Genomic DNA, 19,672 nt, shown 5'->3' with positions numbered 1-19,672 from the left:
TTAGCAGCAGAGATTAAAATCCTATTGTGAACAGCTATATTTTCACCATTTTACAATGGAGAGTTTTAACAAGTACGGGCTATGAAGTTTGCACTCAACTATGCCAAAAACAAGTTTGAAGCACTCTATTCTCAGACATGCTGTATTATTTCTCATTTAAGATTTAAAAAATATAAAGGTATCCAAACTGCTGTCTTAATGTAACTATTTTTCCTTCAAGTGTTGGTTAGGGAGTTGGATTCTCTCTTAAAAACACTCACTGTACAACTAAGAGCAGCTGTCATATTTCTGGCAAAACATGTTTACTTATCCAACAAGCTGTATATTTGTGTGGACTGGCGTAAAATGTGAATGCCTCAAAGTGTACACGTAGTGATGTGGAGTTCTGTCTAGAGGATAAAACTGAATGTTTTTAATTGGCTGATTTACAGACACAGGCTGTTTACAAAATGCTAGCTGGAAAGTCTGTACTTTTCATGTAGTAATTTTCGGTTCTTTGCTATTGAGCACCTGTTCCGTTTCTGAGAAGGATGAGACGTGGTATTGTACTTATAAACTGGAGAGTTAGGCATAATCCCTCCTGGCTTTGTGTGAATAGCTTGCTCACTTCGCTGGCCTCTGAAATGTGTGTTCGCTGTAGTATACTGTCCATGTGTCTGTGATAACAGTGCTTGTCAACCACGACCACCACTGAGTACCTTCCCAGTTGTTCACCTTGCACAGTATTGGAAATGGTAAAGGATGTGTGCTTCATTCACAAACGGCACACACTCAGAGAGCTGGCATTCTGGACTGTGACTGTGTACACTTGCCCTTGGTTTATTTCTGTAATCCCCATAGAATGATCTGTAATCAAATAGTATACTGAACTGTGCATCAAAGGGATGTAAAAATTACAGTATTCCAAAGGTTGAAGTTCTGCTGTTTTGTTATAATGCCTGATATATATCTTGAATAAAGTCTTAACATTTTTCTTTTAAAAGACATCTTTGTAATGTTGGGCTTATGAGGAAAGAGAAAATACTTAAAAAAAACACAACGTATTCGTCAGTAAGGATGAGAAGCTGAGTGCTCAGCCACTAACTGGCCTGGTGCCTGGTGACTTGGCTCCGTGCCTACTGCACAGAATTGTTGCAAAGAGAAAAAAATTAATTGATATCTGTGCTTTGAGAACCAGTTGATCACGTAAATATGAATCTGGTACTATGTTTGTCTTACATTTTTAAAGGTCACCAGTGGAAACTAGGTAGCTGTGAAAACAGGGTAGTTCATCTGCAAGGCAGTTTTAATTCTGCAAACAGACCTTTGGTCTGTTGCTTTCCTTCTAGGAACCAGTGTCCTCATCTGCAAATGCGGGAGAAGGGATGCAGGTCAGAAGAGGGCGGGGCACATGGAGACGCACCGGGAGTTATGGATGCCCTTAATGCCACTGCAGCCCTGGCCTTTAAGATATCAACAGGTACACGGACTTCCCTGGTGGTCCGGGGGTTAAGACTCCGTGCTTCCACTGCAGGGGGCGCGGGTTTGATCCCTGGTCAGGGAAGGTCCCACGTGCCATGTGGTGTGGCCAAAAACAAAAACAAAAAAACCCCAAAAGACTTGGAAACTCAAATTCTGAAACGTCACAATGAAACACTCATTTTCTTTGCCTTTATAGTCCTATGTGTTTGACGCGCGGACTGTAAAGCATAGCAGCAGCAGGTAAAGACGACGATACAGAGGGACTGAAAGAAAGGAGAGATGCAGAGGAAGGCTGAAAATCCACTCGTTAATCATGTCCTGAGCCAAGTCCAATGTCAACAGAACTGGTATTAACCAGGTTAAGAGCTGACAAACAACAGAAAAGCAAAGTTATAAAATTTAAAAGCTGACTTGGTTCCGTGTCATAAAGAAGTATTTAGTATTTATGGTGCTAGATTACAGTCACTTGTTGATTCTGATGTGAATTTTCATATGTTGTTAGAAGACTTGGGGAAATGCACAGGATTCCAAGGAGATGGACCCGGTTTCTGTGACTACTAGTTGTATTTTGGGTAACGTATTTAACCTTCTGTGAGCTTCAGTTTCTGCAAGTCTAAACTAGGGATCTCCCTTGCAAGGTTGGTATGAGGGTTAGCCATCTTGTGGATACATGCTGGGACGTAGTAGGTGTTAAATAAATTCCACTTTTACATATACTTGAATGTCATTTAGATAGACCCTTTAATGTAATACGATGTTTTGTTGTCAAACTATACAATCACTGTAGATGATAAGCCCTGCTACCCATAAAACAAAAATTACATGTATGAAAATTCCCTTTCCCCTAAATCATGGGCCTGTCAGCCCTTCCACTTCAGTCCATCTCTGGCTGCTGGGGCCTTAGCCAGCCCTTGTCTCTACCTCTCCTGCCCCTGGCCTAGAGGGGAAACCAAGGTGCTCTGAGGCCCAGAGACCCTGTTGTCCACATTGCACTAAGAAGTCACGGAGGTGGTAGAAAAGGCTCCTCCTCCTCAGCTTCTTCGGGCACCAGATCCATCCCGCTTCCAGGGGTGAGTGGAAGAGGTAAGGAGCCAGGCAGGTGAGAAATGATGTGGAGGCCTTGTGGCTTCTGCTACCCCAGAAGCAGGAGGAAGTGAAAACCCATCAAAACAGAGAGCCATTCCATGCGTCAGGTTCTTGAGATTCTCGTCTCAAATCAAATGTCTGTTCTTTAGAAACTGGCCCCATAGACAGACACACACTTGGCCTTGGAGTTTTAGAACACCCTCTCGTCACCCTTTTTCCTTTTAGTGAACACACACTGGCTGCAAGGAGTTCCTCCAATAATCCTAGTCTGACATGCCACGGAATTCCAATTTGGTTATCTTTTATCTTAATCTGTTAATAGAGGAACTGCATCTTATCATCACCAACTATTATGTTAAAGGATCTGAAGCAGTAATTGAGGCATAATTGTATTTAATAATGGTTTTTCAACCAGTCAAAATGCTCTGCTTGTTGAAGATGCTTCCCAGATGATTCTGACGGGAGAGCGGAGAACCACTGCCCTAGACCATAAGCATCCTGAAAAGCTGCATTTTCCTCAATGCCGCTTACCTGACCCTCTTCATGTGAACAGTGCTTAACTTCTGCATCGTTTCTAAAAATGACTGAGATTACTTTTCCCCTTTAGATTCTACAATGTGTCTCTGGAAAATTTTGGAAAAAGTTTACCCTCACAAAAGTATGAAATCTCAAGTGGATAAATGAACTTTTATAAAATATAACTCTTGGTTAAAAAGTTTTTGTCTCCACTTATACAGCCTCTTTAGCTTCACGAATGGGCATACTGAAAGGCTATTTCGTTTACTCTTCTCTCAATAAAAATCCTGTTCCAATAAACAAAGTGAGAACTGCTATGAATGCAGGGAACCTAGTAGACCAGACGGGTTAGCACCCCAGGCTCACCTCTGAGGGCAACTGCTCACATAACTATTTTTTGCTCCATGTGGACCTGCTAGCCCAATCAAATGGGCCAGGGTGGGCTCCTGACCTCAGAACAGCCAGTCCCTACACTGGTCGGTGACCCTGGATGAGACCTGGTGTAAAAGGATAAACTGACCCAGTTAGAGTCTCTTTGCAGTTAGTTAGAGACTGGAGATAAGAGCTGAGGGTCACGATGTAGAAAAGTACCTCAAAGGTGCACGCTAGTGTTATTATCGGAAGCAGACACTAAGAGTAAACAAAAGCTGTGAATCAGAAAAGTTGGTGAGGAAAGAGAATGGAGCCAGTGATGTAAAAAGAACTGAGCCCCGTGCATGGCAGACCCCAAGCCTAAAGATCCACCACTTCTGCTGCTGAGACCCCTGGAGGTGCCTCAGATCCAGTATCACCATTAATTTCTGCTCTTCCTGAGGCCTGGGGGTTAGTTCTGGGTGGGAGATAGGGGTGTGAGGTGTTCCTGCGTTCCCAGGCACTTATCCTTAAGATAATGTCACACTGCTTGAGCTAACTTGTTAGCTTTACGGTCTTTTTACGTTTGTCCTAACTGGAGATTCCTTGCAACTAAATAAGCCTAATTGGAACAACCATTTAAGCCATTACCATTTGTTAAAAATAATCAAAATTTAAAATTTCTATTTCTCTGAACAAATCTGGGAATGTTTAATCCATTAAGTTTTAAAACATTGGTAAGTTTAATGTTGGTACTACATGTTTCCATATCAGTTGGTACAACTTACATCATGTCTTATACTATTTCATCTTTGCAAAGACATCATATACACAAAGATACACATTCAATAACTGGGAAATCACAAAACTTCTGATCTATACTTTCAGGTTTGTTCGGTCATGATACTTCTGATAAAGGTCATCAGCATACCAGTTTCGCCTCTTCCAGAAAGAAGTTGTCATTTTATCTAAGAGCTTACTTTGGGTTTTATTGCAGAAGACAAATTCCCTCAAGCGTCTTTTTCTTGCAACCGTCTTCTTCCATAATTTTTTCTTATAACCAGCCTGTTAGATAATATTACAAAGACAATTTAAAACATTATATTATATAGGAAACAACAGATATGTTAACCTCTCATGGTTCATAGGCCCGCTGGAAACAAAGACTAAACTTTCATAGGGGCTGGTATGTTTTTCAGGAAAATGTGATTCTCAGTGTGGGGTTAGACAGAGAAATCGTGTGTAGTTTGAAAAAGGAATATTAATAATTTAAGAGTTTTAAAAAGATTGTTTAAAGCCACAGCAGATAAAGCTAAATAAATCGTGGACGCTGGTGAAGTACAGGGTAGTGATATATAATTGTAACAGCTGACTTTATATGCATTACCTTATTACCTCTTCAACAATCTTCAACAATAGCATACTATTATTCTCTTTTTACAGATAAAAGAGAAACAATTAGAGCAGTTAAGCAGCAGACTGAGGTCAGAGAATTAATAAGAGTTCTTAACCACTACACTGCTATCTTCCTGAAGTGGAGGATGATGAAGGGAGTACTGGCTAGTTGGTGACACTTATGTTCATTTAAGGGGGCCTAAGTATTACAAAGGCTGAGAAGCAGAGTTCTCAAGTATACTGTGTCATTTATTCTTTTCACACACTGGGGGACCAGTTTCTACAGTAAGTACTTTTCTAAGGAATAATGACTGCAGGAAAACTATTATTGGGAGTGGTGAAGGAATAACCCATGCATTATTAATTCTGAAGAATTAATTTTTGAAGAAGTAGATAATTAGATCGAATATAAAGCTATAATCATAGCCTGTTTATTTTTTTTCTTTTGGACATTCTGCACAGCTTGTGGGATCTTAGTTCCCCAACCAGGTCCTCGGCAGTGAACGCGTGGAGTCCTAACCACTGGACCACCAGGGAATTCCCAATCATAGCCTGTTTAAACTAGAAGAGACCTTAGTTGCCGCCCAGGTTAACGCTTGGCTACAGTAATTTATAGGAGAGGTGAGACTAGAAACGCAGCTATTGGTAAGAGCATTTGGGTCCTTTCAAACCAAGGGCTCTTTAGGGCAGCACACTAACTGAACAAAACCACAGCTCTTTGCTGAGAAGGTGCCTTGGGGTTTCTGACATGCTTTAGTGTCATCGCTGTGACCAGCAACTTCTATAGTACAGGGATGCTTAGAAATAAGGAAGGGTCATTTCGGAGTTCTGGCTTTAAAATGCCAGAGATTAGATGGTTACTTCTCATTACTTACAATTCTAAGTTGAAAGATTCAAAGAAAAATCCCCATATTTGTGTAACGATTTTCTAGTTTGCAAGCCAATCTGGGTCCCTGTGGATCTCTGACATACAAACAGCGAGTTTGCTGTCCTGCCCATCAACAGCAGAATAATCTCCTTTGAAGATTATTCTGTGGAATGTAACCACTGTGCAAATGCTCGAGACTTTTTAGACAATCTTCAAGCTCAGAAATGGAAGGAGGGAATAAGCAATAAAGTTTAGGGACACCTGGACGAAACTGTGCTGCAGAAAATACTTTCTGTTTTTATACATTAGTGTAAATTAACCCACCCAGATTTTTGTTTTCTTCTTAAAATTAGATTTTGATGAAGCAGGCCATTCTGTATATGGAATACTTTTGGGGGCCTGGAGCAGGGACGAGGTATTATGATTGGAGAATTCGATCAGGTCATTTATAACAGTGTGAGGGTTTCAGGGCCCAGTAAAAGGGACGTGGAAAGAAGGCAAGGAAAACCACCCATTTTATTTTATCTACGGCCAGATGAGGACCTGGAGATAATTAGTATAACAAAGGGGAGGAAATGTTTCCAGTGGTCCAAAATTCATAACTATCTGCTGAATTACTCAGTTCAGCTACTGATGGATTACATGAGCTTCTACTGACTAGTAAAGGAAACTAAGTACCACAGTATTGTTCCAATCGAGAAGTGAGCTGAGAGATCCACTTATTTGTCTACAAATTTAGGATTGTTTATAACAGTCCCTTTCAAATAGTGAGAAAATGCTACCAATTATCTTATTTTCACAGGGAAACAAATGTTGATCTTTAAAGAATTATTTGTTAACTCCCAAGTAGTAAAAGGGAATTAGGATTTGAAGTTATCAAAACTAAAGGTGTTTTGCAAAACTCTGGTCTTCAGCTGCTTTCTAATTATCACCTACTGTTTCCATGAATAATAAGGACATGAATGGAAAAGATCTGCTGCTGTGGGAGAAGACAGAGTAGGAATACTCTGTCAGAGTCCCCCTCTAGAGGCCACGGTCCCTGGCCAGAATAAATATTGGAGTTCTGTCTGATATGATCAGCAATCATACACACCAACAGAGAAAAACTTACAAAGTCAAAGTTAAAACAAGTATATGAGGGGTTAATGTTCCGCCATAAAGATTAAGCCACCTGGAGAACCCAATCCAAGGTAGGCTGGAAGCTATTCGGTCCCAAATCTGCACCACGGGACTAAGTCCTTGCTGAAGTCCGCTCTGCTGTTTTAATGCTCTGGGCTTAAACAGAGCCTCCCCACAGGTTATTTACATATCCGGGGCTTCAAAGGGATTCTGGTAATCATCAGACAAGACAGACATGTAAGAGACCTGGGATGAACCTGTCCTGCAGTGAAGACTTTCGCCATTGTGAATAATATTTTGTTACATGAATAGTTAAAAATGTTTTCTTCACATGTATTCACTGACATGAAAAGATGCCTGCCAAGCCGGGAGTTCAGCACAGCACTGTAAAAGCTGCTGGTAGCATGGGGGGAAGATGTGTCAAGGAACAGGCTGACTTCTGCTTCAGCTTAATCTAACCTCACACTCCTTTTCTAAGCAAGTAACCATGTGAAGACTCACCTTCCTCCTTAGCCACAGGCCAGAATGAAGTCGAAGAAACCTATAGATGGCAGCTTTCACAGTCTTTCTCTTGCCTTTTCTTGAACTGTAGTATGTTACAGTTCTGACTGGTGGCTTCAGGACGTGTGGGAGCAAGGGGACCACTCTAAAATATATTGAAAAATTTTAAACTCAGCAATAAGACATTAAAGGATAAAATCCACTTCTGTACTTAGAAGTGAAAGCAGCAGCTCCACTGGAATAGAGCTCACTTTCAATAGACATTGTTACTCCAAATGATCCATGACACTACACATAAGAATGGCAACTATCATCAATTTGCAAGTCCTCCATAACCTACCCCCTCAATCCCTAGGAGAGAATTTATCCTGCTATATATATATATATATATATATATATATTTTTTTTTTTTTTTTTTTTGCGGTACGTGGGCCTCTCACTGTTGTGGCCTCCCCCGTTGCGGAGCACAGGCTCCAGATGCACAGGCTCAGCGGCCATGGCTCACGGGCCCAGCCGCTCCGCGGCATGTGGGATCTTCCCGGACCGACCGGGGCACGAACCCGTGTCCCCTGCATCGGCAGGTGGACTCTCAACCCCTGCGCCACCAGGGAAGCCCTATCCTGCTATATTTTAATCACCTGATTCCTTATCCATCTGCCACTAGATATAAATTCCTTGAGGACTTCAACTTATTTTTATCTTCATATCGTTTTTGCCAAGTATGGTGCTAGGCACCCAGGAGCGCTTAACTAAATATCTGCTGACGGAAATGAGCACCACACGCGGCCGAGCCTTGTAAGTTGAGCATCTTGTTCACCCCCCAACTTTGGCTGACAGCTTCCACCCAGGAAACCACATCTTAGAACATCAGAAGTGGGCCCTGTGTAGTCAGTCATCCCTGGTGCTGGCATGTATATTCTCCCATCCTTCAGGCAAAGTCTATATAATAAACCGGCAAAGAATATCATCTAAGATGTGGTAGGCATGACGATTTTAGAAGTTTTGTCCAAGCATCATGTTTACTGAAATATACTCAACCTATCGAGGACTGTGGCAGTCTGCCCACATGTCAGGTTTCTGACAGATGTGATCAGTCTGGGAGCAGAGAACACAACCAGTGTCTGAATATGACTGAAATGTCGGGAAGCCAGTGCAGAACTCAGACAGGCATTCTTGGAGCAGTTTCGATAGGCTGAAGAGGCCAAAATACTCAGGGGCCGTAAGAGTCCTGGAGAGAGAGAGAAGCATACATACTTAATATGACACTCCAAAATACACACCCAGGGAATTCCCTGGCAGTCCAGTGATTAGAGCTCGGCGCTTTCACAGCCGGGGCCTGGGTTTGATCCCTGGTCGGGAAATTAAGATCCCGCAAGCTGCGGGGCGTGGCCAAAACAAAAACAAAATTATGCATCCAGATATTTAAAACGAAGTAATGTACCGAAGCGACCAAGTATTATACATAATTAATGGGTCCTGAGGATCAGACTCACCTGTGGAGCTTTTTAATCCTTATTGAGGTATAGCTTACACATCACAAAATTACCCATTTATGTACAATCCAATGCTTTTTGGTAAATTTAGAGAGTTGTGCAACCATCATCACAGTCCAGTCTGACGTGTCCTAGCTCTACGTTCAACGGTAGGGGACAAAAGACACGCAATGTGAATTCCCACCACCAGATCTTACACTGTGAACACACAGAACTCCTGCACGTAGGGAACGGCAAGGCAGAAACACAAAAGCTCCTGGCTCCGCAGAGACACAGCAGGTGGCAGGAGGAGGATTTGTAAGGAAAACAGAGGAGGTATTTGAGCTTCCCTCTAGAAAATGGACAGGCCGTGAGAGGAGGAGGCACAGAGTCCAGGTAGCGTGAACAATGTACGCAAAGACAAGGAAGCCGAAACAAATCCATGTCGGGAGCAGGGACTGGACCTGCCACAGAGGCTGAGCACTGTTTGCCGGCCTATCGGAGATGCCCGGGGAGTAGCGGGTAACGAGGTGGCCGCTCAGAAGGCAGATCACGGAGGGCCTAGATGTGCGGACTGAGCGCAGAGTTCTCCTTATCAATCCTTCACGCTATCGCCAGGCTCAGAGTCCACGGCTGCAAAGCAGAATCACTCACAGAGCTCTGACTCCACTTGTAGATTCTGAGCGAGGCTAGTGTGGGACTCAAGAATGTGCATGTTAAGAGAAACAGAGTCACAGATATAGAAAACAATCTCTGGTTATTGGGGGGACGGGGGAGAGGGATAAACTGGGGGATTGGGATTGACATATACACACGACTATACATAAATAATCAACAAGGGCCTGCTGCACAGCACAGGGAGCTCTACTCAGCATTCTGTAAACACCTATACGGGAAAAGAATCTAAAACAGAGTGGACATATGTATATGTATAACTGATTTGCTGTACAGCAGAAAATGACACAAAATTGTAAATCAACTATACTCCAATAAAAATTTTAAAAATAATAATAAAAAAAGAATGTGCACGTTGATAAAACTCCACAAGATGATGGAAATGTCTGAAAAGAGGATTGTGGTGATAGCTGCACAACTCACTACATCAAACTGTACACACAGGGCCTCCCTGGTGGCGCAGTAGCTGGGAATCCGCCTGCCAATGCAGGGGACACGGGTTCGGGCCCTGGTCTTGGAAGATCCCACATGCCAAGGAGCAACTAAGCCTGTGCACCACAACTACTGAGCCTGCACTCTAGAGCCCGTGAGCCACATCTACTGAGCCCACGTGCCTAGAGCCCGTGCTCCGCAACAAGAGAAGCCACTGCAGTGAGAAGCCCGGGCACTGCAACAAAGAGTAGCCCCTGCTTGCCGCAACTAAGAAAGTCCGCGCACAGCAACAAAGACCCAATGCAGCCAAAAACAAAATAAATTTAAAAAAAAATTGTACGCACAAAACAGGTAATTTCATGGTATGTAAATTATACCTCAATAGTTGGTTTAAAAAAAAGCTCCACAGGACTTCCCTGGTGGCGCAGCGGTTGAGAATTCGCCTGCCAATGCAGGGGACATGGGTTCGTGCCCTGGTCCGGTAAGATCCCACATGCTGCAGAGCAGCTAAGCCCGCGAGCCACAACTACTGAGCAAAACCCTTATTTTGCTTTTCTCTTCTCCATCAGAGATAACAATTTCCAGTCACACGATGACTTAGTGGGTAGGATTCTGGGCTTCCACTGATGTGGCCCAGGTTCAATCCCTTCAAATCTCCAAGTATAAATAATTTGTATCTCAAAGAACTGAAACTATTTGCAGACATGATTACAAGCCAGGAGGTAAACTTTGAAAGATTAAGTGAATAGGAGGACTGTAGACAACAAAATGTCCCAATTTTCACAGATCATCGGAGCTTGATATATCTCAATTAAAAAACACAACAAAACTCTCAGAAGTTCTTGGAAACTGCCCCTGAAGGAAGTGAGCAGATGGGAGTCCAGAAATAACTGGGCAAACTACAGGCTTATCTGTAGAAAAAAAAAAAAATGTTAGAATGGATAAATAGAAATGCACAGAAAAAAAAATTTTTTTTTCGTCAACCGGGAGTGAACTGTTCCTTGAAAAGAACTTCATTTCACTTTTTGATGTAGTCACCAGCCTGAGAAATCATGAGAATATCTAGACAGTGTATCCTGACTTTAGGAAGGCACGTGAAAAGGTTTCTGATATTCTAAATAAATATAGAAATGTGGGCAGGACAATAAATTAGGTAAATTCCAAGCTGATTGGAAACTGTACTCAAATTAGTTGATTGCTGTTCTCCTGGTGGAAGTGTCTTCCTGACTCCCTAATTGACTCTTAGTTTTCCCCAATTTATATGAAGGTCCTGAAGCTGTACAAGGCATGTTTAGCAAATCTGCATAAAAAAACAAGCTGGGAACCATGGCTTATTAACATATTTGTGAAAAGATAGACTATCTAGACTCAAAGTGATCTCAGTAAAAGGAAAAACAGACCAAAATTAACAAAATGAAACCAGGGATAAACCAACTGAGGTTAGAAAAAAATGGTTCCTGGAACAACAGGAAGGGTGACTGTGGCTTGAGAGCAGTTTCTGGGAAAATGACTCGGGGGGCTTTATCCACCATACCCTCTCCTGGACCAACACTGTGATTTAGCTTGTAAAAACCAAAGTCCAACTTAGACTGTGTTAACCAAAGGCAGCTCACAAATCAAGGGCAGTGATTAACTGCTCCTTCAGTCTTCTGCCCTCTGTGGGAATTTTAGTACAGACAGGCTTTCTCTTAAACACCCTCTTGTATGGAGAACACTGATGTTTTCAAAAAGGAGGTGACACAAAACCAGTTTCGAAGGAGTAAGAGAGGAGGTAGTGGAAACAGGAGGCCAAAAATGGAATACGTAGTACGTAGTACGTTTGGGGAGCTCTGTTTGGGGAATTACAAATAGCCCCGCTGTGGCAGGAATCAAAGGAACGTGGGGGTAGGGGGAGGTGAGTGTGACAGTGCCTAAACTAGTGGTCTTCAAGTTTTCTTTTGATCCCATACCCTCTAAATGAATTTTGAAAAATTATGTACCCTTTCACAAAATTTCAAGTAATATCTAAAATTTTAAATAGTTTAAAACGGATATAATTTCCAGTATATTTCTAAAACTGACATTTAAAAACAAGCTGTCGCATCACTCTTTTAAATGTTTTCAATGGAATCTAAATACCATAGTGAGTTAATACCTGCCTACATCATCAATTGTTAAAAAACAAGGACAATAAATCCAAATTGATGAAAATAAGAACTTTTCATCAAAAGATACTTTAAACAAACTAAAAAGGCAAGCCAGAGTGGGAGAATATATTGGAAACACATTTAAATGAGAAAAGACACACATCCAACATACATAAAGAACTACTATAAATCAGTAAGACAATTCAATAGAAAAATGGGCAAAATATTTGAGTATTCCACAAAAGAAATTCAAATGGTTAATACACATGTAGAAAGGTATTCAGGCTCATTACTAATCAGGGAAATGCTATTCAAACCACAACGAGACACCACTAAATACTCCAGATTGAAAAAAATGTATAGGTCTAACAATACCAACTGTTGATGCGGATATGGAGCATACAGTGCTGGGTGACTTTAAATAAGCGCATCACTTTGGCAGCATCAGGCAATGCAGAATAGATACATATTCTCTGATTCAGCAGTTGCACAGCTAGTTTTTTTTTTTTTTTTTTTTTTTTTGCGGTACGCGGGCCTCTCACTGTTGTGGACTCTCCCGTTGCGGAGCACAGGCTCCGGACGCGCAGGCTCAGCGGCCATGGCTCACGGGCGCAGCCGCTCCACGGCATGTGGGATCTTCCCGGACCGGGGCACGAACCCGTATCCCCTGCATCGGCAGGCGGACTCTCAACCACTGCGCCACCAGGGAAGCCCCCACAGCTAGTTTTATATGTATAAACATACACACACACCATAGAGAAACTCTTGCACTCATACACCATGACACAAGGCCAATCAGCTTTGTACCTAACCGCCCCAAAGTGGGAACACCCAAATGCCCATCAATAGTAAAATGCAGAATTGTAGGGTAGTCCCATAAGAGACCATTCTATAGCAATGAGAAAGCATGACAGCTACGTGTAAAATGAATGAATTTCACAAAGAAAAAGAAGACACAAGAGTACATACTATGTGATTCCGTTCATGGAATGTAAAAATACAGGCAAAACTAAACAATATATTGCTTAGAGATGCACATATAGATCTTAAAACTATTACAGAAAAAAAGACGAGGTAATAATAAAAGTGAGGACAGTGTTTATGTTTGGTGGAAACGGGCAATTTTGGTTGAAGAGGCACACAGAGGTGAAGGCGCCTGGTATTGCTCTATGTCCTGGCCTGGGTGTTAGTTATACCCCATGTTTGCCAGAGAGTTATTTGTTAAGGTAGTCATGTATGCTATATACATTTTTCTTTATATGTTATACTTCACAATTGAAAAATACCCCACATAAACCAGCTCTTCTGTAACAGTTGGAAACTTTACACTTTTTTCTTTCTAGTCTTGGTCCACAGAATTTTATCCTATTTTGTGTGTACGTAATTTACCGATCATCGTATCTTATGTGAATGATCTTTAACAAGTCCCTACAGTGAAGGCAACCCTTCACTTCCGTCACCTCTCTGTCAAGAAGTCCTTAAGGCTGCCCTAGGGCCGCCACTGAGTGAAGCAAGCAGCCGCACTCTCTGCACGTTGTGTGCATTTCATACAGCCACGCTTACCACATGCCGGGTACTACACGAGGCGCTTTACGTGCTCGAGCTCATTTAGTCCTCAGGTGGACAGTGTTATCCCTACTTTAGAGCCGTAGAATCTGAAGTTCAGAGATATTAAATAGCTTTTCAAGGTCAAAGCTCGTCAGTGGCGGATCCTAGCCTCGGTGGGACTTTTCTGTCTTCCTCGCCCCCACCCCCGCCCTTCTGGTTTGTTTTCTAGGGAAGGCGGAATGGCTAGGAGCCGGTAAGGAAGCCAAAACTGCGGGACACCCCGGTTCGCGAGGGTCCAAGAATCTCGGAGATCTCCGGTGCTGGCGGCCGAACACAGGCCGCCCCGGAGAAAATTCGGAACAAACCTCTGGCCTCATATAACGACCCCCCTCCTTTCTTTCTTTTTTTTTTTTCCTGTTAACCTCCACGCTAAACGCCCACTACATCCCGCGCCAGTACCCCCTCCTGTGAAGGCATGAATCGAGCTCCTCGCTGCCCACTGACCTGAGGCTGCTCTCACACTACACGCGAAAGCGGACGCCGCCATCTTGCCGCCTTGCCTTACGGCAGCCGAATTGGATCTAAAAGCTTCAGAGCAAGAGGGCGCTAAGGAAAAGTAACCTGGGCGGAGTCGGGGAAGGGAGTTAAAAACATGAATAAGGGAACGTTGAAGTCTACCTTTATTGAGTGTCGTCTTTATGCCAGGCTGTCCTTCACCGCTGTAAAACAAGTGCCTATAGAATAGTGCCTGGCATATAGTAGGCTCTCAATAAATTCTTACTGAGCATTTGATTGAAAGATGTATTTAAGTACCAGCATATTTGAAACAATTTTTTTGCGCATTTCATTAAATTAGTTTGAAAGAATAAAATGTATCCTTCCAAAGCTGGGATACGTTGGGCTAAATTAACAGGAAATAGCAACATTATTAGAATTTTTTAAAAAAATTGAATGCCACCTCTAATCAAATGAATGTAAGTATCCCGAGGACATCAGACACACACACACACTTTTTTTTTCTCTCTCTAATCAATAACACTGTTATTTGGTAGAACAGCACCTCAACTCTTCCTGAACAATCTACATACCTTATCTTATTCCTGAAAATTAGTGATCATACATTTTTAAACAATGTTCATGCAAACAGAAAATAAACAGCAAACCTCTCTCCCATCCTTGTAGTCTAAGATACTTGACGCATATACAATATATGGCACTATTTACTGGTTGAGATGGGTAAGGGTCAAACACTGAGTCTCAAGGAGTTCACATTTAATAAGGAGACAACTACAGACCATAATAGGCAGATAAATGACTGATGGGGCAGTTCAAAGTTCAGGAGGGAAGGCTTCTGGTTGGGGTGATCAGGGACAAGGAGATAGAGTATAACATGGACCTTAAAGAATGGGGAGGATTTTTTAACGAGGGCAAGGTCACTGTTGGCAGTAAGAGCATCAAGAGCTAAGGTGAGAAGAGAGGAAGCCAAGACAGAGAGACACAGGATTTATTTAGAGCAGTGGTTTTCCAACTTTTTGGTCTTGGAACCTCTCTACATGCTTAAAAATTGTGGCTCCCAAAGAGTTTGTAATTATATGGATTATATCTATTAGAATGTATTATATTGGAAAGTAAAATGGAGAAAAAATTTAAATACGTATTGTACTAGTTTCCTATCGTTGCTATAACGAATGAACTCAAATTAGGTGGCTTAAAACAACACAAGTTTATTATCGTACAGTTCTGTAGGTCAGAAGTCCAAAATGGGTTTCACAAGGCTAAAATCAAGGTATCCAGGGCTGTGTTCCTTCTGGAGGCTCTAGAGAAGAGTTTGTTTCATTGTGTTTTCCAGCTTTTAGAGGCTTCTTGCCTCCTTCCATCTTCAAAGCCAAGAATCACATCACTCTGACTTCTGCTTCCATTTTCACACCTCCTTGTCTGATTCTGACCCTCCTGCTTTCCCCCGTCACTCCTAAGGACCCTTGTGATTACACTGGGTCCACACAGATAATTCAGAATAGTCTCCCCATCTCAAGATTCTTAATCACACCTGCAAAGTTCTTTTTTGTCATGTAAGGTAACATATTCACAGGTTCCAGGGATTAGGAGAATGTGGACCTACTGGGCGATAAGTATTCTGCCATTGCACTTATTAATTCATTTTAAAACAACAATTATAAGGACTTCTCTGGCAGTCCAGTGGTTAAGAATCTGTGCTTCCACTGCAGGGGCACAGGTTTGATCCTGATAGGGGAACTAAGATCCCGCATGCTGGCGTGGTGCAGCAAAAAAAAAAACCCCAAAAGACCTATTACATATTGACACAGATATTTTTATGAAAAATAACTATTTCAAAATTTTAAAAAAATCAGCGAGAAGAGTGGCATTGTTTAACCTTTTTGCAAATCTCTGTAAGGTCTGGCTTAATAGAAAGCTGGATTCTGAAATTTGCTTATGCATTCAATTTGTTGTGGTATCACTTGTCATGTAGTCTCTGGGAAAACTCTACAATTATGTATAATGAGTAAAAACAGCAAATAATATCTTAATATTACAAAGGGTGTTTTGATTTTTTAAAATATATTTATTTATTTGGCTGTGTCGGGTCTTAGTTGCAGCACACGGGATGTTCTTTGTGGCAAGCAGGATCTTTTAGCTGCGTGCGGCCCGTGGGCTCTCTAGTTGTGGCGTGCAGGCTCTAGAGCGCACACTGGTTCAGTTGCCCCGTGGCATGTGGGATCTTAGTGCCCCAACCAGGGATCAAATTCACGTCCCTTGCATTGGAAGGAGGATTCTTAACCACTGGACCACAAGGGAAGTCCCATATGAAGGTTGTTTTGATTTTATGGACCCTCTGGAAGGGTCTCAGGCTCACCAGAGGTCCCATACTACACTCTGAGAACCACTGAGTTGGTTATATTTCAGTTTCTCCGAGTTTTAGGGTAGACAAGTGGGTGATGAGCTTGAACCGCTATTGTTGCTACCTTGATCTCCCATCTATGGTGGCCACTTTGAGTCATAAAACATGCACACAGCCTGGAAAAGTACTCTGAGACATTTCTTAAGGGTCTTTGAATTGGCAGTGGAAGTCACTGCCATGTGGCATGTTTTTGAACAAGGGAGTGATTTAAACTTCTGAGTTATTTTAGGAGAGTCCATTTTAAAGCAAAAGCAAAAAAAAAATCTTAAACCGCACTTGGAAGATGAGGATTAAGGACTTGGTTAAACGAGAGGTCAGCAAACTACAGAAATTAATTTTGGAGTTTGAAATCTTGAAGCTGGAGAAGTTGCTAATGATGTTCAGGCTCAAGGTATATACATGGCTGGAAGAGACTGAAAATGTTCACTGGCCTTGAAAGGTTTATGGCCAAGGTTTTTGAAAAGTCATCACCCAACATGACAGCAGTGGGCAGGGATGAGATGGGAGGCAGGGGGACTGCAGCTCAATAATTAAAATTCCAAAAAAAATGGGAGACTACTCTGGAGGCTGTTAAGTGATGGCGATATGCAGTACAGAGTGTAATGTAATTACAAAAGTACCCTGAAAAGCACTGAACATATATAAACATAAGTAATTATTTCATTTTAGATAATTTTCAGACCTATTTCTCTACTTTACAAATGGGATTTAGTAGCATTGTGTACCTCTAGGGAGAACACCATACTACAACAGAGTACCTAGTTAAGACTTGAAAGTACTTTGCAAACGCAAGAAACACACAAGTTATTTAGTTTCTACGATATATTGACGGTAAGATCATAATTAGTACTAATAGCACTGAATACGGTGTTCAGCATTTAACGTGTGTTACCTTGATTACAGACTCAGAGGAATACTTTGAACAGTGTTTCTGCACTGACCTCATCTTCCCATCCATGCCACAGATTGCGACCAAAATTATCTTTCTAAAATAAAAACTTGGTGAAGAAAGCGGTGTGGTTTAATATAGAAGGAGTAGAAGCTGTGGAACCCGAAGAATCAGGGTGTCTATTCCTGCTGTGCTATTTATTAGTTTCGTGAACGACACATTCTGCACAAAGATCTCCCCAGTGTTCTTTCACCCCGTCTCCCACAAGCAGGATGACTCCCGGAAGAAGGGCTGCCAAACGAACAGAACGCGCAAACCGAGACAACACCGTTGTTTACGTAACTTTGGGCAAATCCATTACTTTCTACGAAATATCCAGCTGACAGAAACAGCTGAGATGCTTTCTTGCTTGAATTCTCCGGAGTCACACCTACCCGGTTTCCGCGCGGACCAGAGCCCGAGTTCCAGTCGCACTGCTAACCCTCTCAATCACCCAGTAACCCGAGCTTGGGGTAACAGCCAAGAACCCCGAGCGCGACCCGGAAGGAGAAATCGCCCTTTCCTCCTAAGCAGGGCCCACCCTCTCCCAGCGGCCCGGACAGCGAGAGGGAGCTGCGCGTGCGCAGTGGCGTTGGCTGCCCTTCCGGTACGCCCGGCGCGGAGAGGCGGCACGGACGCAAGCACGCACGGACGCAAGGTTTCCCCTACTTGCGCCGCCGCCCTAGCTCTCACTTACACCTGCAGCGCGGTCAGCCCCGCAGAGATGCTGCGAGCCTGTCAGTTATCCGGCGTGACCTCCACCGCCCAGGTGAGGACGCGGGCGCCGGGAGAGAGCGCGTGGTGAAACTGATTCCCGGCAACCGGCGGAAAATAAGGGAGGCTTTGGCTCTGCCTAGGCCCGGGGACAGAGGCGTGTCTCAGGGCCGCCCTTATCGCGAGAGTCCCGGGTGAGCCCTTGAGGCAGTTAATTCGTTAGTTCGATGGACTGGGATGACTTGAGGGTTATTGCTGAATAGGGATGGGGCGTGGAGAAGAGAAGGTGGCGGGGAGGCGGGCGTAGGACGGGAGGCACGGCTTCGGGGACATGCCATCCAATCAGCCCCGTGCTGACCCAGTCTAGGACCAATTGAGGCTGCTGGCGCCCGGGTCGCCGGTGGGGCGCTTGATAGGTTTCGCGCAGCCAGTGGTTGAAGGTCGACGGGGGAAAACTGCAGTTCCCAGCAGGACATGCATAGCCTTGGCTTGTTGCATCTTAATAAGGAGGTGCCTGGACTGCTAGAGTCCGCCTTTTAGGGGGTCAAGGTTGTAATTAATAAGGAGGGGCTGCCTTTCTTTTCGTAGCGGAGAACACTTCTTGAGCTATTCTTACTCTGAACAAAAATGAAAGATTGTAATTTATGGAGCTAGCACACCTGGTACTCGAGAAAGGTTAGGCGTCATGACCTTGTGCTCATTTCTGAGATTAGCCTGAGGATCTGTGTCTTTAGGTGCTGGGACAACTTTGGCAGACATTCAAGGAGCCCAGACACCCAGTTATTTTTATTTCTGCATAATTATCAAAGTAATTTTCTGAAATTAAAAATAAAAAAGGAAACCTATTCCCATTGCTCGCAATTTAAAGAAAATTGGTATTTTGGCAAAATGTGGTATTTGCAAAACAGGTACTGTGACTCAAGCAATTGAGCAAAATCCCTGGACACAGTGAGTTAGAAATAAAAGTCAAGCTTTTTTTTTTTTTTTTTTTCAAGTTTGCTTATCTTCCCTTTAGTTTCCAGGGTAGGAGAAGCAGCCTCTTCTGTAGGAAAGTGTGGAGTGGTGTTAGTTTTCTATTGCTTTATAACAGGTGCCACAGATTGAGTAGCTTAAAACAACACATTTATTATCTTACTGTTTCTGGACATGAATGGTGGGGGTTCTCTGCTCGCTGTCACACAGGGATACAAAGTGTTTTCCCTGCTGTGGTTCTCATTTGGAGCTTCTCTTCTAAGCTCCTTCAGTTTGTTGGCAGAATTCAGTCCCTTGCAGCTGGAGGGCTGAAGTCCCTGTTTTCTTGCTAGCTCTCACCTCACCCTTCCTGGGGGCTGTCTGAAGGTCCTTGCTGCAAGGTCCTCAGAGGCAGTTTGTAACACAGATGTTTACTTTCTTGCAGGCTACCAGGAGGTTGTCTCTCAGACTTCAAAATCTCTCTTAACTTCCCTGTTTCTGATCTCCAGACCCAGATTTAAACGGCTTATGTGCTTAGGCCAGGCCCACCTGGGTAACTCCCTTTTGATTAGTTCAAGTCAACTGATGAGAAACCTGATTACATCTGCAAAA

At 43.0% G+C, this 19,672-nt stretch overlaps 2 protein-coding genes across 23 annotated transcripts in view; one reads left to right on the top strand and one right to left on the bottom strand.

The window, feature by feature from the left end:
* Positions 1-4,133: 4,133 nt before the first annotated feature.
* MRPL35 (mitochondrial ribosomal protein L35) lies at positions 4,134-14,136 on the bottom strand. The gene is made up of 4 exons (XM_079721019.1): positions 14,055-14,136; positions 8,336-8,525; positions 7,298-7,442; positions 4,134-4,479 (listed from the first exon to the last, which is right to left on the bottom strand). The coding sequence occupies exons 1-4, from the start codon at positions 14,095-14,097 to the stop codon at positions 4,291-4,293; spliced, it is 567 nt and encodes a 188-aa protein (XP_079577145.1). The 5' UTR covers positions 14,098-14,136; the 3' UTR covers positions 4,134-4,290.
* A 3,983-nt stretch (positions 14,137-18,119) lies between these two features.
* The window catches only part of IMMT (inner membrane mitochondrial protein), a gene marked incomplete at its 5' end in the record, with an annotated part of 45,730 nt that continues 44,177 nt past the window's right edge, over positions 18,120-19,672 (top strand). For all 22 annotated transcript variants that reach the window (XM_079720998.1, XM_079721012.1, XM_079721010.1 and 19 more), the window contains one exon: positions 18,120-18,164. In XM_079720998.1, coding sequence (XP_079577124.1) covers positions 18,120-18,164 — 45 coding nt within the window. The remainder of the gene's footprint in view (positions 18,165-19,672) is intronic.

This window comes from Hyperoodon ampullatus (genome assembly GCF_949752795.1).
Source record: "Hyperoodon ampullatus genome assembly, chromosome: 15".
Taxonomy (NCBI): domain Eukaryota; kingdom Metazoa; phylum Chordata; class Mammalia; order Artiodactyla; family Ziphiidae; genus Hyperoodon; species Hyperoodon ampullatus.
Note: the sequence above shows the minus strand (reverse complement) of the source record. Positions and strands in the feature narration are given on the sequence as shown.